The sequence below is a fragment of the Mytilus galloprovincialis genome, chromosome 3 (genome assembly GCF_965363235.1).
Source record: "Mytilus galloprovincialis chromosome 3, xbMytGall1.hap1.1, whole genome shotgun sequence".
Classification (NCBI taxonomy): Eukaryota; Metazoa; Mollusca; class Bivalvia; order Mytilida; family Mytilidae; genus Mytilus; species Mytilus galloprovincialis.
In genome coordinates, this window is record NC_134840.1 from 60,766,277 (window position 1) to 60,784,118 (window position 17,842).

Sequence of the window (17,842 nt, forward strand, 5' to 3'; positions counted from 1 at the left end):
TTTTACCCCCTATGTTCTATTTTAGCCATGGCGGCCATCTTGGTTGGTGACCCGGCCAAATTTTTTTAACTAGATACCCCAATGACGATTGTGGCCATGTTTGGTTAAATTTGGCCCAGTAATTTCAGAGGAGAAGATTTTTGTGAAAGTTAACGACGACAGACGACGGACGACGACGACGGACGCCAAGTGATGAGAAAAGCTCACTTGGCCCTATGGGCCAGGTGAGCTAAAAATAAATAAAAAAGATATCGAAAGGATTCATCTACAATAATCTTTATTAAGAATTATTTCGTGTTTACTTTTTTAAACTTTGATACTTAAAAAACCGAGAATAAGTGATCTAATTTAACTAAAGGATTGTATAAAGGATTTGAAATTTCAAAAATTCGTTTTACTGTTTTCAGTCGGCGAGTGACTTATTTATTAAACAAGATTTTATTGAAACCAAGTTAATAGAAAAAGGCATATTGTTAAAAAGACAGTAAAAGCAAAAACAAAATAGTCTGGATACCCTCCAATGAGTTGCTGAAAGTCCCTAAGCAAAGACAGAATCAAAAGCGCTAAGACATCTAACGAATGGATAATAATTGTCATATTCCTGACATGGAACAGGTATTTTCGAAAGTATAAAATGGTGGTTTGAACCTAGTTATTTCATTCATTGGTATTGTTAATATATTTCAAAATCAATTTTGCCTTTGTTTACGGATTCGAATCGTTGTACTGACCGAACATATGTTTTCACTTCTTAAATTTACTTCTTACTTTTATTTAATGCTTTTAAGTAATCAAATATATTCGTTTGAAATAAGAGTTAAGTACCTTGTTTATATGTTTGTTATAATTTTATTGTCCAATTAGGATTAAAAATACGGCAGTGATTCATCTTTCTTTAGTTATTCATTAGCTGAAAAATAACTGTGTTCTTTTAAATTGAATATAAAAAAAAACATCGACTTCGTGATTGGGGTATTGGAATATTAATTGTAATACTAGAAAAAAAAAAAAAAAACAAATGATCTAAGTTGAATCAAAAGTTAAATGGAAGAACACCCCTACATTCCTTTAAAAAAGTATAAATTATTATTGTAAATAATATATTAATTATTCATCTCGTTTTGAGATCCCAAGGAGCTTTGATACATAGTCATTCAACGATTGATAATGTTTTCATTTTATTTGTTTGAACTAATTTCAATTCACTTTTCTATTTTTTTTAAAAAGGAAATACTATTCCTATTCTTTTGTTGACTTTATGAGTGCTTTTATATTTTCAAACAATGGAAGTGGTAGTACCGTTTTTTTGCCTTAAAAATTAAATGCAATATCGTTTTCTACCAGAGAGAAACATTGGATATAAAGGAACAGATACCGAAGCACTTTTATTGATTGTTTGATTTGCTTGATTTTATTTGTCATCTATAAGCCTTTGACAATAAAATATATTTGTATTTTAGAGACATTTTCTGTTTTGAAAAAGGATAAATAGGCTAGCAAAACATACTTTGGATGTGATGAGATGAGTTAAATTGCAAATAATCTACTTGGCAACATCTTTGTACTTGTCTGCAATAAAAACAAAAATATCAAACGGTTGTAGGTATATTGATTGGCACCAATTTGATCCCTTTTATAGCAGACTTTTCCTGTTATTGTTATTCTTCACTTAAGAGGATTGATAAATACAACACTTACCGCTACCTTGATGAAAATTTTGCCTTATATATTATTATTATATATTAGTATATTTTAAACAAACTGCGGAAAACTGTATTGACAAAAATATTGAACTCGAAGGTAAAACATTAAACCTAACGTCTTTTCAAACAACTGAAAATCTGCCTCATATCAAAGGGTCGCCAAGAAGAGATACACAGTAGGTTTCCTTGGAAATGCTGATTGTTTGGTTTAAAAACACGTCATCCAAACGTTACAAATATGTTGTTAATCAAGAACCTTGATAGTGTCAGTTTAAGATAATTTTAATATTGAATAAAATGTTTTTTGTTTTAACAAAGTCAAATCCCCTCCGGAAGACTAGATACTTATATTTACATTGATCATCTTTTAACGAGACAAAACTGGACCAATGTTTTTTTTTTTTGTTTTTTTTTTAGTGTGGAATGGGGAATACTTGTGTAAAGGGTGGAAAAGTCAAATGTTTTAATACATTTTAAATTATAATCCTGGTACCTTTGATAACTATTAATACCATTTCAAGACGAAAGAGACTTAGATTGTATGTACGATAACAGCTCTTTTAATATTTTTAGTATCCACATTTACTTCACGCCATGGATATAAATATTTCCCTTTGGAAAGATTAAACCTATTTTAGAAAAGTTGTTTCTTGTATTAATCTAGTAAAGGATGAATGACAAAGGAAAATCTCTTAATGAGAAATTTTTTTATGCTATAAATGCAATAAAGGTTGAATGTTAAAGTAATATCTCACAGAAAATTGATATTCCCTTCTTCAATTCAAATCATGTAAAATATTCTGTATATTCATTTCAAAATCAAGCAATTGCAAATCCTACAATAAACTCGTCATAGATACCAGGATCAAAATTTTATATTTACGCCAGACGCGCGTTTCGTCTAAACAAGACTCACCAGTGAGAAATAGAGTACACAGTTGTTATTCAAGTTTTATATTGAAACTATATGGAGCTAACAAGCACCGTGATTTTCAGATTGTATAACTCCACATGGAAAACGATGCATGGACACTGACGAATGTTATATGTTTCAATGTGTGTCATTGTCCTATATTAAATAAACTTATTTGTACATACATTTTCATAACTTTTAAATGATTTTTTTATATGCTTTATGAACGGTAACAAAATCTTTTTTTTAAGTATTGTACTTGATGGTCAATGGCATTTTGATTACTATTGATGTACATTTGATGTCTCTGGTATTATCTTTAATGTTTAGTCTAGATATAAAATTATGACGGATATTTTGGCGACCACCTGTGTACGTTAAGCTGTAATTTAAAACCAGACGGACCAATTGATGTTTTCAAGATAATGTGCATTATAAAGAGTACTTAGATATATCTATTTAGACATACAAATAATGTATCTGCAGCATAAAAGGCAGTTGTAATTATCTTACATGCATTAAAATTATTTTTTTAAATTGATACATTTTTAATTCCGTTGTTTATTATCTTATCTCATCTAGGGTTTCGACATAATGTTAGTGAGCATGATACTGCAATAGTACGTACCTAATGACACCGAATCCTTGCTAAAGAAAGACGAATGATACAAGTACAAGGGACAGTCAAACTCATAAGACGAAATTAAACTGACAACGCCATGTCTAAAAAGGAAAAAGACGAACAGACAAATAATATTACACAAAATACAGCACAGAAAACTAAAGACTAAGCAACACGAACAATCAAAATCTAGAAGTGACCTCAGGTGTTCCGAAAGGAGATGAGCAGATCCTGATCCGCATGTGGTACCCGTCGTGTTGCTCATTCTAGAAAAAAAAAATCCCGGTAATAAGCCTGATTCGGTCATCTGTGAAGCGGATATTCCATAACGGTCAAGCAACTGGTAATGGCGTCCGTAAAATCAACTAATTTGCAAATCATTAAGGTATTATAAAAACTAATCATAGATACCAGACTTAAGATTAGGGAGAAATCTAATTGGTCCGGACGGGTAAGCAGATTTTGCTAATTTCATGCAATATTTAACATACAAACACTAAAGAGAATGGTTATACTTATTAACGTCATAAGCTGATTGAGATAGTATATTACTATACACATGAATTCATAGTCGTACTTAGATCCGTAAAATAAGGTCATTACTGTTGGCAAAGAGACAAACAGTACCATAAAGGCCTTTGAATGTACCCCGCTCTACCCGGGAAAAAACACCTGTGGTATGATTGCCAATGAGACAACTATTCCCAAGAAATCAAATGACACAGAATAACTATAGGTCACTACACGGCCTTCAACAATGAGCAAAGTCATACCTTATTTAGTCAGCTATTAAAGTCACCGAAATGAAAAATGTAAAACAATAAAAACGAGAAAACAATTGACCTAATTTCTGTACAAAACAATGAACGAAAAAAATTTTATAACACAACAAATAACCGAAGCCACTTAATTACAGGCTTCTGACTAAGGACAGGCACATACAGAATGTGGAAGCGTAAATAAAAAAAAAAAAACAATTGAATTAATGATATTCAGTAATATGGTTATAAATTATTTCCATTACGAATTTCCAAATGAGACCGGCAGTATGCAATGTCTGTATAATACCACCAAAACTGGTTGTTTAGTATCTAACAGCACTTCGATAACGTACAAGCCTTTAAATTTCTTTTTTGAATGGTCTATTTAAAACAAATCGTGCACAAACGGATAAATCATATTATAAATAACGTTGATATTACTAGTCAATAAAAAAAATTAACTCAGCTTTGTTCGATTCATGCACATATTATTATTACCAATCCCTGTGAAAAGAAAGATAAATTGTGGAAGGTATGCTATAATGTAAAGAGTAACGATGATCATTAACATGCAAGAATATGTATCCTTTTCAATCTTTCTCTTTGTCTTGAGGTTGCATCTTCACTTATATAATTTTATCGATTGTCTTTCAGTCAGCATTGTATTGGGAAACTCTTCAGTTTCAGCCATATACATTACTGAATTTTGTGATTTGTGAATTGGAATAGCTGGTTCGCCATTTATCGTCAACATTTTTTTAATGTATTTGAATGTCTATTTGTTGCATTCGTTTTCTATTCATTATCAACTGCTTCTAAATTTATAGACAACTAATACTAACTGTTATTATTTCAAGCACTATTTTAAAGTTCAGATCCGTGATAAAATCACAAATATGCAGCCATAAGTTTTCTCCAGTTCTGCACCGACCATATACTCAGTTGTTAGTCTTTTGTTTCCAACTTATATCTTCTCATTCACGATGTTAAGGAGTATTAAATAAAGTGCAAACTAAAAAAAAGTAAAGTCTCTTTTCAGGCAACTATTTGAGAGTTATCTGCCATTAAAACGGTCGACATACTTTCAAACATCTACGAAGAGATATGAATTACAGAATGATGAAGATTAAGCTACATTGGTCGGCACCCAAAACAACTTAATGCAAAGTGGACCCTCTGACATTTACTGGCAGTATATTCATAATTATTTCCAATGAAGATCTTGTTAAACTTGCCATACATAATGTGATATACGGCAAGATACGGTTTGCAAAACCAATCGTTGCATTTAGGTTTCATCTTAATGTTATAAATAACTACACAAGTTGTATTACCCAAAATTCTTAAAACATCAATGTAACAAGAGATACATTATTCATGATTGTTAGTCCACTGGTTAACTTTTCCGTGTTTTATTTATTTCGGCATCCTTATGTCTTTTTCAGACATAGAAAAGAGAATTCGTTTGCCTTTTGGAGTTGGCCCACATGGCACTTGTATCTTATCTTTTTATACAAATAACATATTCACGATGAGCACAGGGATAACGAAATCCTACATTTTCAAACAGAAAACTAATGGCTAAATTTAAGTTATATCGAGAAACAGTTATTGTAGTTGGCGACTTAGTAACATTGTGACTACAGTTTCGTAGCTTTGGCATATAGAAAATGTACTTTAATCAAACACGATTGTGAGTATTCAATCTTTCTCCTAATGTAGTGGAGAATCAGCACACGATTTATATCTAAAAATGGTTTGAAAACAAAGAAATAACACGACGGGTGCCGTATACGGTGCAAGAAATGCTTACCCTTTCGGAGCATCTGATTTCACTCCCGGTTTTTAGTGGAGTTCGTGTTGTTTCTTATTTATTATTTATAACTGTTGATGTAAATGTCCTTTGGTTGTTTTAGTCTTTGTTTACTCCTTGGTTTTGGTTGTTATTGTCTTTGGCTCTAGAGATTGATAAAGAACTAAACTGAATTAACAAAAATCACATATTAAAGTATAAGAGCAACTTTTAGATACACAACGTTTCCTCGAATGAATAATCAGTCAAACGTTCAAGGATATAATTGGGAAGACACCATAAGCAGACTGCAACATTAAAAAAAAAAAGAAAATTAAATTAAAACAATAAGGAAACATAGAACCCTCACAAAATATAAGTATTGGCAAGATGCTGGAAAATAAGAGTTACAAGAATGATTAACATTTATGTTTTGTTTGGTATCACAATTTTGTAATAAAAACCGATACAAACAAAATTCAAAGATTTCATTGTTAAAATGCAAAAATAAGTTTATTCATAGGGCAAATAAATTAACACGGATCTTATATAATTTTATAGGCTATACAAACAGTATTAGTTCAAAATTTATGATGAACCTTTTTGCGTTCCGATGTACCGGGTTTGTAATAACATGAGCAACACCACTGGTGCCACATGTGGAGCAGGATATGCTTACCCATCCGGAGCACATTAAATCCTCCCAAGTTTTTGGTGGGGTTCGTGCTGCTTGGTCTTTTGTTTTTTTATGTTGTGTCGTTTTTACTATGGTTTGTGTTTGTCTGTTTGTCTTTCTATTTTGGCCATGGCAATATCAGTTTGTTTTCGATCTATGAGTTTGAATGTCCCTCTGGTATATTTCACCCCTCCTTAAGATAAGTAGTGGTCATTGACACAAAGATTAGTCTTTAGTCTTCTATTTTGTGTTTTGTATACTGCTGTTTGTTCGTCTATCAATAAAGGCAACAGTAGTATCCCGCTGTTCAATACTCATTAATCTATTAAACGAAAACAAATCCAGCTTACAAAGTAATATTAAGGTTAATGTGGTCCCTTTGGCTTAAATATCTTTTTTTCATCTTAAATACCATATGAATACAGACAAGACTATGTATCTGGAAAACTTTAGGCATAGAATGTTTAAGATAAATATAATTTAAGTATTAAATTTTCTGAAACATTAAATGCATTCTAAAGTGTCTATCTAGGATAAGCAATCTCTTAAACTTTTCAAGATTAACAGTATTTCCAAACGGAAGATTATACACACAGAAGAAAAGGTATACTTAACAACAAAATTGTTTTCATTTACCTGTATATAATATGACGTAAGTTTTTATCTTTTTTCAAAGTTTATGTTTTTCTAAAACAAAAATAACATTTCACAGCAGTTTTATACTTTTACCTTAGTTTAAACCTATTTATTTATTTTCAACCTTAATTATTTATCTTTCATTTTATAGGAACTATGTATTTGCATTGTATCACAGATCAAAATTATTCGTTCATTAAGTGTTAATTTGTGTTACTACGTTTTTTGATTGAGTTAAGCCTTCCAATTGATATTTTATAATGTGTCTTTCTACGTTGTGACATTAAACTACTGTTTCAGAAAAGGGAGAAGGTTTGGTACCATTAAAAATTTAATCCCGCTACAATTGTTTGCTCCTGTCCTAAGTCAGGAATCTGATGTGCAGTGTTTGTCGTCTGTTTATGTGGTTCTAAAGCGTTTCTCGTTTTATATATTTTGACCGTTGGTTTTCCCGTTTAAATGATTTAACCATTGTAATTTGTGGGGCCTTTTATAGCTTGCTGTGTCTAAATGCCTTTTTGTGTTTCTTTGGTACATATGATGTGGCTCTGTGCTTATACATCCTGTGACTGTGTGATTGTGCCAATGTTTGTTTTATAGTGATTAAGATAATAACACAATGGTGACTGCTGTACCCCCCCTTTTTTTTAACGTTTTTACATTTTTACCTATTATATCGGTTTCAATATAATGGAATTTTATGCGACTGTCATACAAGTGAGATTAGTTATAAAACCAGGTTCAATCCACCATTAAACATGTCTACCAAATAACAGTTGTTGTCCATTTGTTTGATGTTTTTTAACATTTGATTTTGCTATTTAATTAGGACTTTCTGTTTTGAATTTTCCTCGGAGTTCAGTATTTTTGTGATTATACTTTTATTTATATAATGGTAACATGGTTTTATAGATTACTTTACATAAATAGAGAAATGAATTCAGAAATATTTTATGGTTTCTTTAAAAATAAACAATGCAAAATGATGACACTGTTAACATTCAAGTACTTACTCTTGTGAAAAGAAATATAGTTTTGATATATAAAAGTATAACATAAGACTGCGCATTAATAACAAGGTCTGTACTGTTACAAAGTGCTTGATATTGTTAAGAACAATTCACATTTTACTCAACGAAACAATATCAAGCACTTTAAAACAATACCGATCTTGTTATTGTTGCGTAGTCTTTTGTTATAATATTATGTATAAAACGAAGTTTATCTTTATCCTTCGCCACTCATTTATCATAACCAAATTTTCAAGTCTTTTTCTTTTGAGTCAATTGTGCATTGTTCTGAACAATAAACTGTTAGATTCTTGGGAACATACATCACACAATAAAGAAGTATTTGTTCATTTCAAAAATTAACTGCCACTGTAATGCTGAATTTGTATCGCATTCTGTCAATAGAAGACTAAACTGATGTGTTGGTTTTATCCCAGTTAATGAAGTTACGCCGCTCTCTGAACAATGGTTTTTTTTAAATATAAAAATCCAACTTCTGTTTTCCTTGAAAGACCTTTAGTAGTGATGGAAATTGTAAGATTAACATATTAAGCAATTTTAAGAAATAGAATTTTACCTATGTTCTAGTCTCATTAATCGATTATAAAGACAAATCAAGTTTACAAAGAAAAACTGAAGGAAACGTTTGGTCTTGAAAAGGAACCAGATCGGTTGCGTCGACAGGGTACACAGCTCATGCAATGGCTGTTTTACTCGCCAAACGAATACATTCTCCGTCAAAATGTCTCAAACGGTATAAATTATCCCAGTGAATAAAGATCTAAGACAGATACAATATGTCGCTAGTGAGTAAACACAAAGAATCAAAGAATTTGAAAAAAGTAAAGTCACAAAAAACTGAAATCCGAGGAAAATTCAAAAAGAAAAATCCCTAATCAAATGGCAATATCAAAAGCTCAATCACATCAAACGAATGAATAACAACTGTCATATTCCTGACATGGTACATGAATTTTCTCATGTAGAAAATGGTGGATTAAACCTGGTTATATAGCTAGCTTAACCTCTTACTTGTATGACAGTTGCATTAAATTCCATGATATTGACAACGATGTTTGAATGAAACAAACAGACATAATAGGTAAAAATGTCAAAGTCAACATTGTGTTATAATCTTAATCACTATAAAAACAAACAAATATGTAACAAAGAAGCACAAAAAAGCACAAAACAAAGCACATTAGCAAAAGTTAAAGACAAGAACACAAAAATTTACCATAGCATAATAACCGATGACGGGATATATAAGTACAAAGCCACGTCATATGTATCAAAGAAACTAAAAAAGGCATAAAGACAAAGCACATTAGCAAAATGAAAGAAAAAAGTACAAATTGTTGAGTAACACAATGACGGGATGTATAAGTACAAAGAAACACAAAAAGGCATATAGACAAAGCACAAAAAAAGGAAGACAAGAATACAAAACTTATAGAACAATAACATAATGACGGGATGTATCAAACAGACTAAACACTAAAAGTAATATTGATAAAGGAGAAACAAGAGAATGCGTATGCGTTGTAGTGTTCGTATTTATTGAGATATACGACATACGACAGGCTTATGTATGTTAATGCATAGAAATGTAATTTTAAAGATTGGAATGATGCAATTAACAACTTTGTCATTTGTATTTTAGTCGTCAATAAGTGTCTCTATCTAGAAACAGATTAATGTTGACGTGTGAAGATGATTTAATATTTACTTCAAAAAGTGTATATCAATTCAACAGTCCTCAATATGAAGTCCCCAACGCATCCACAATCTTATGTTAAAATTTCAATAAAATGTGTTATGAAACTAAATCAATTCATATTTTACTTGCAATTTGACTCTGACAGCCTACTATAAGTTATATTTCAAAAAGCAAATTAACGTTATCAATATACAAAAAGCTACATGTTTCAGTTTTGTATTTACAATGAATATTATTAATTTACAAAAAAAACCCAGATTTTTGATGTATTTACCAGCATTTCAATGAAGAAATAAACTTCTTGGTTTCTTGTCTGAATGTTCTATCGAAAAACCCATAAACAAATGGATTAACGATATTATTAATAACGTTCATCTCTCTTATCAATGAAAAAATTGTCAACTCAGCATTTGTTCGGTTTACCCAAAAATTGTTATCACCAATCCCTACGAAAAGCAAGAGAAATTGTGGAAGGTATGACAACATAAAAGCTGTAGCGATAACCATAAACATGTAAGAGTATCGGTGGGAGGACAACATTCGCTTCCTTTCCATTTTTTCTCTTTGTTTTGGTGTTAATTCCTCATTTCTGTTAAATTTATCATCCACCTTTTCAGTGTTCATATCGGTAGAAGATTCGTCATTTGCAGTCAAAGACGGTGTTAGTTCTTCTGATTGTTCTGATACATGGCTTGGAATTGCTGTAATAGTCTTCCTGCTTATAGCTTGTCTATGTCGCGTTAGTTCTACTTGCTGTTGTCGTTTTCTTTCCAGTTTTAGCTGTCTATAGATTGTTAAACCAATAAGAGTATTGAATATAATCATTCCGAACATTATAATTAAGGCAAGAACTGTGATACAGACAACAAATATGATAAAAGCAGCCCCTATGTTTCCTTCAAGTTTTGCATCACACATATATCCAGTTATATTTAGCGCTTTGTTAACCACTGGTATCTCCTGATTCCAGATGTTAAGAGGCATTGAAAGAGAAAACGATGAAATTAACGTCACTGCTAAAGCAAATCTTTTCCATTTGATTGTCATTTGCTTTCCAAATGGTCGACATACTTTCAAATATCTTTGAAGGGATATGGTTAGAAGAAGGAACATTGATGAAAATGAAGTAACATTGACCGGAAACCAAAGCACTTTACACAGAATGCTGCCTCTGAAATTAACTGGCAGTAGATTCATGGCTAGTTCGAATGATGATCTTGTTGTACAAGCCAGAAGATCAACTACGGCAAGGTATGGAATGAAATACCGATCGTCCCGTTTCGATTTCATTTTAAAACTATAAACAGCTACAACAGTTGCATTTCCAAATAGTCCTAAAATGATATATATTACAAGAAATATATCATTGACTATGTATATTTGAGCTATTTCATTATTCCATTCCCAAAGCTTTTCTTCGTCAGTTTTATTCATAATGTCAACTTAGTATATCAAATTAAACAAATCTAAAAAGCTTTCACAGTGTCAATGCTGTATCCACAAAAATAAGTTCATCCCACAATCAACAAATTTTAAATACGAAAATATCATGTGTTATTATTCGTTTTAAGGGTGACATATTTATTTTTCCGGTGAAACAAATATTAGGTTTTTCCTGTTGTCTTCCGGGACATATTGCAGCGACGACATTTGAATAATAACCAACATATCAATTAAGCAATTAGATATAAATAAAGTTAATTGATGTTAGTATCAGAACAACATTTTTTTTTAAATAAAAGAATAATGCTGTTATGAAAATGAATGAACAAATTTTGAATTTGTATTGGTAAACTGATGAAGATTAGACTATAGAAAAGCATTGATAATTATTTATAGCTCTTCATACTTCTGAATCAGTCAAAGTATTCCACTTTTGAATAAAATTAATACCGGATATATATACGACCACTTCAAGAATATTAAAAGGTGTGAACAGTCAAAGGTAGGAGTGACCATTTCCTTATCTTAAATGTGGATTAAATATTTATGGTATGAATGTCAACACCTTTGTCAAGTGAAACATTATAGTTCCATTGATGTCTTTATAAGTCACCGACATACTTAAACATTAGATTTTGACTGTACATTATAATTATATTATATACTTTTATTTTTGTTTTATCCACACGAGTTATTATTGTATCACAATGTAAAATTTATCCTAGCTTAGTCTCAGTGTAAATTGAATTTTGAATTTTGAATTTTCAAACACACATTCTCTACAGTTGGAGTATATGAAAGGAGGAAGTAGTTCCAACTACAAAAATGGATCAAATCCATGTAAATGTGTGGAACAGATATGAGGATCTGAATGTGGGTCATTACTTTCTGAATTATTAATTCATTTTCTCTATTCTGTTTTTATTTTGCCCATTATTCTCTATTCTTTGTTGGTTTTTATACGCCCGTCTAAGACGGGCGTATTATGGTATAACGTTGTCCGTCTGTCTGTCTGTCTGTCTGTCTGTCTGTCTGTCCGTCGTCCACACTTCGGACAACTACTAAAAAAAGCTTCCACCAACTTTTATGAAACTTTGGTGAATTGTTTATATCTATTGACTTAAGTTCCCTTTCGATTTTTATAAATTTTAGATTTTACGTTTCCGTGTTATGAATTTTTATGCTTAAAAATGGGGGCATTTTCCAGTTTTAGGACAATCACTCATAAACATTTTCACAAAATTATATGAAACTTTGGTGAATTGTTTATATCTGCTAACTTAAGCTACCTTTCAAAATATAAAAGAACATTAACAACTATAGGTCACCGTATGGCCTTCAACAATGAGCAAAGCCCATATCGCACAGTCAGCTATAAAAGACCATGAAATGACAAATGTAAAACAATTCAAATGAGAAAACTAACAGCTTAATTAATGTACCCAAAAAAATCATTTAAAGCATAAAGACAAGCTAAAAGGGCAACGGGCGTATCATGCGCTTATAGCGCAGCTCTTTATTTGTTTGCCTATGATTTTTTTTATTTAATTTGCTTTACTCTTGATTCTTCACCTTTTGTCCATTATTCTATATTCTGTAAATACCACCCAGACCCTCAGATATTACCTGACTTTACTAAATCATGATGATCACAAATATGATTGTAAAAGTTAATAATCTCGTCATTTGTTATCTTGTTTTATTTGTCATGCTTTGTTTTGCTATGTAAAGAATTGGTGTTCTTGCAAATGGTTCTCAAATTTTTAGATTCTGAACAATTTTGAGCTTGACATAATTATTCAAAAACATGTTTTTTGTGAAAGGTGGCATTTGACATTCAGATTTGAAGGGGTTATGGCTGCTGTCTCATCGACACATACCCCAAATTTTCTTTTAATCATGACATAAACATTTATTGAATTCACTGATGAGGCTTGTTTAGGGGGAGGGTATCAATATCCCATATTCCATTAAGTTTTTATCCCAATATCCCGTATCCCTATAATGTTTACCCATAATATCCCAATAAATATTTTTTACAAATATCCCATATCCCTAAAACTATTTTGAAATATCCCAAAAAATCATTATAAAGTCATTCCCAAGCCCATTTTTTTCCTCATCATCACAGCGTCAACAATTTTGACTGGTGAAACAAACTGTGTTAAAGGAAATTTACAGTGCATACTTCCAGTGTTAAATAAGAATATATGTGTCCAAAAGATGAAGTGTTCCATCTTAGAGCCTTCAAGTTGTATAACAATCTTTTTTATGTGATCTTAAACGATAAATTTAGTGTAAGGGGTCTAATTTCAGACTTTTTTTTTAATTGTTCAAACCGTAATGCATATGACTGTAAAATTTCATTTTGATAGCATTCTTCTTTTATTGATAAGAAACTTCATCCTACACGTTAACCTATGTTGGAAAGAACAGAAGGACTCAACCCTGTCTCTTGTCCGAGATTGCTCTGACATCCAACGGCTGTTTTGCCAGACAAGCTGAGACTGTGGGACGTCAGAGCACATCCATATCAAAACGTGTATATTTAGCATGCAAGTTCAATAACTCAAAATTTAACACAAGAAAGCTTTCTGCTAATGTACCCACATTACACTTAACTGTTGCAATATTTTTACAGCAGGCAAAATTTGCACAGCCCTTGTTTTGCAAAGAAATAACACAACATTTGACTCTGTGATCTTGAAGAATTACATAGATCCCAATATTTTTGTTACTTTTTTTAATTTCCTTCCTCACATCACCAGTAATAGAAGAACATATATTAATTTACGTTGATTATTTAGTAATTATTTGTTATTAACATAGTTTATACGGCGATATATCTACTTTTTGATATGGGACGTGCTCTGACGTCCCTCGGCCCTAGCTTGTCTGGCAAAACAGCCGTTGTACATCAGAGCAATCTGTGAAACGTGGAGACCTCTGAAGATCCTCGCCACGTAAAGAATAAGAGGTAAAACACTAGAAAATATCCTGTAATCATATAAAGCATCAAAACAAATAAAAACATTGAAAACAATAAGGCTTATAAAAAAGAAGATGTGGTATGATTGCCAATGAGACAACTATCCGCAAAAGACCAAAATGACACAGACATTAACAACTATAGGTCACCGTACGGCCTTCAACAATGAGCAAAGCCCATACCGCAAAGTCAGCTATAATAGGCCCCGATAAGACAATGAAAAACAATTCAAACGAGAAAACTAACGGCCTTATTTATGTAAAAAAAATGAACGAAAAACAAATATGTAACACATAAACAAACGACAACCACTGAATTACAGGCTCCTGACTTGGGACAGGCACATACATAAATAATGTGGCGGGATTAAACATGTTAGCGGGATCCCAACCCTCCTCCTAACCTGGGACAGTGGTATAAAAGTAACTCATCAGATGGATACATCTAACAAAAATCTATGATTATTTCAAGAAAATTATCAATGCATATGAGCATATAATATAAAAAAAGATATGGTATGATTGCCAATGAAACAACTCTTCACAAGAGACCATGTGACACAGAAATTAACAACTATAGGTCACTATACGACCGTCAACAATGAGTAAAGCTCATACCGCATAGTTAGCTATAAAAGGTCCATACAGAATGTGGCGAGGTTAAACATGTTGGCGGGATCCCAACCCTCCCCTTAACCTGGGACAGTGGTGTAACAGTACAACATAAGAACGAACTATACAAATCAATTGAAAAAGGCTCAACACATCAGATGGATACAAATAGAAATACATCTAACAAAAACAGAGAGTGGACGTGACCGAGTACTTGTACATCCCATCAACAAAAAGACACTAAGTACAGATCTGAGAGTACTCGCAGTTACTGACAGCTAGTTCAAAGTCAATTACAACTAATAAAAAGTAATGCATCTGAGGCTAAATTATCAATCATTACACATCCAGCATCCCATGGCACGGTAAACAACATCTCCGTAAAAATGAGGATGTGCTATCCCGTTTGAAATAAGTTTTCTACAGGTAGAACCAAACTTCAAAACCAAATCTAGAATTTAGTAAAGATTTTAAGTGATTTATGGTAACGAAATCCCTGACTTAATAATTTACCAGTAATACATAGATTTCGTTCATTAAAATCCAAAACGTTACAACAGACACGGGCATAGCGGAGGAGTTGTGATATACAAACACCGTAAGATAGTGCCAAAGGAACATTACCATCCAAAAAGGAAAATTAACAATAAGGAACGAAGTATGGAAAGCAAAACAAATACTTTTAAAATTATCAGTACATATGAGCATATAAATATCGAAAATAGATCAATACTTTTCGCTTGGGTTTGGAAGACTTTTAAATAAAACGACCATAAACTCAATTAAAATCAACAAAGCACTAAAATGACCTTTAATATTAAACTTTTTGAGCAATTTTATCAAGCGAGATGTAAATATTTCTGTACCTAACTTTTAAATTCCACTTATTATTTTTTATGTTAAAAATTCAATATCCTTATAAATGCATCAATATCCCATATCCCATTTACTATTAGGACAAATATCCAATATCCCTAAAATTAAAATGGCAAATATCCCGTATCCCAATATACCCTATACAAGCCTCACTGATTAATGTTCGGTCAGACTGGGGACGTTAAATCCGATGTCTCGTGTAAAGAGAGTGCCATGCTCTTTGCACGTTAAGAACCATTGCAACAACTCTCTGAGGGGTCCGTAGGTGGCCTGTTGCAAGGCAAAATTTCTGTCCCTATCCAATATACCCTTATTTTCCAGTGGCAATCCAAATTTCTCCGACCATCATCCCAAATGGCCTCTATTATGACAAGACCTACCTATTGTATTTATTGTGAACTTGTTCTCGTCCTGAATATGCATGAAATATTTGCCACTGGACGTTAAGCAACCAACAATCAATCAATCAATCAATCAATCAATCATTCAGTTTGGAAATAGTAGCCAATAACTATCTAAAAAACATTTTTCTTTAGAATCGTAGATGGAATTTGATAGATCTAGGTAAATCTCGCTTATCAATTGTTTTACTAAATATCAGCATTTATTTGGATTTAAAAAAGGGGAATCGATACTTTTGTAAAAAAGTAAATGCTGTCAACCTCATTATATTCCTATCAGAACTTTTGTTCAGTGGCAAGTATTTGACTTCCTGCAAAAATACACGTCACGTAGATAAGGTCACAAAATATATCAAGTGATATAACAGCATACTCCTACCCTCTGATCCCTTCCATCCCCCCCCAAAAAAAAAATAATAAAAAAAATAAAGGCAAAAGGCTTTTATTGCTGTCCCTCATCTCAAAGTCGGAGCACTTAAACATGTTAAACACAGAGGGTCGTAAAGGAGTCAAAACAACATCAAATTTCACATTTAAAAGGTTAACATTGGCCTTATTCAATTAACTTATCAATCCAAAGAAATTAAACGGATATCATAATGCGAGACGATCATGTGCGAAAATTGAATGACAATTTCCTATATGTGTAAATACATACGTACATGTATTTAGTATATCGATTTTCATTAATGAACGAATGGATATTTCCTTATGTTGTAAATACATACGTATTTAGAGAAATACGATTATAAAGTTGTAACATAATTAACAATCTATTCAGAATATTATCCTATCATCTTACAATAAACTGAAATAAAAATCCTGTACACATACTAAAGTTAAAAAAGAAAAGAAAAAAGAGGATATTAAGAGTGAATTTTTTGAAGAAGTGTCAGTCGAGTATATCTCTATACAAAAAAATATTGTGAAATTATAATTAGCTTCATTTATTATATATTAAAGATAAAAGAAACCTGTAGGACTGGAAAGATTAATTTAAAGATAAATAATACAAAAGGTTCATGACAGATTTAAAACGAATGCCAGAATGAAACTGAAGAGGTTAAAGCGCCAGAATAAAAACATAATCATTTATGATATGCACCTCAGAACAATTCGCATACATTCGTTAAAATTAAAATCTTAGAAACACAAATAGTTTACCAGAACTAGTTTTAACGACTGATAAGCTGACCACAACTATTCCAAGTATATCCCTCCCCCACCCCAGAAAGATGAAAAACAGCAACAACAAAAGAAAGAAGAACTAATACACGTATACGAACCAATATTAATCAACAAGATCGTAGATCTATCAGATTTACGATGACAAAACTTCAGAGTCACTTTTTATGCGCTGAATCTAGGGGGATTATTGCTTGACTTTCGAATTTGCTATTATTGCAAAGTCTTTTTATGTAAACAATGTATTAGGTGAAATTGATACGATTTTTTTTATTAATATATCCGTATTTGTTCGTCAATACAGATCCTTAAGATTAAGTTAGATAAACTGATATGAAACAATAGGATTTATTTCATATTTTTTCAAAGAATATTAATTTCATTCACCAAGGAATACGTTATTTTTTGAATGTAGAAAAACTTATTTTCGATTACCTGTATATATATATATATATATATATATATATATATATATATATATATATATATATATATATATATATA

The 17,842-nt window shown here is 31.6% G+C and overlaps 1 protein-coding gene across 1 annotated transcript; it reads right to left on the reverse strand.

The window, feature by feature from the left end:
• Positions 1-9,961: 9,961 nt before the first annotated feature.
• Positions 9,962-11,374, reverse strand: LOC143068538 (cholecystokinin receptor-like). Its single transcript, XM_076242673.1, has one exon. It carries the CDS (start codon positions 11,265-11,267, stop codon positions 10,104-10,106), a length of 1,164 nt encoding a protein of 387 aa, XP_076098788.1. The 5' UTR covers positions 11,268-11,374; the 3' UTR covers positions 9,962-10,103.
• Positions 11,375-17,842: the final 6,468 nt, after the last annotated feature.

Coding starts and splice junctions, on each gene's coding strand:
- LOC143068538 (XM_076242673.1), bottom strand. CDS start 11,267: ATGAATAAAACTGACGAAGAAAAGCTTTGGGAATGGAATAATGAAATA.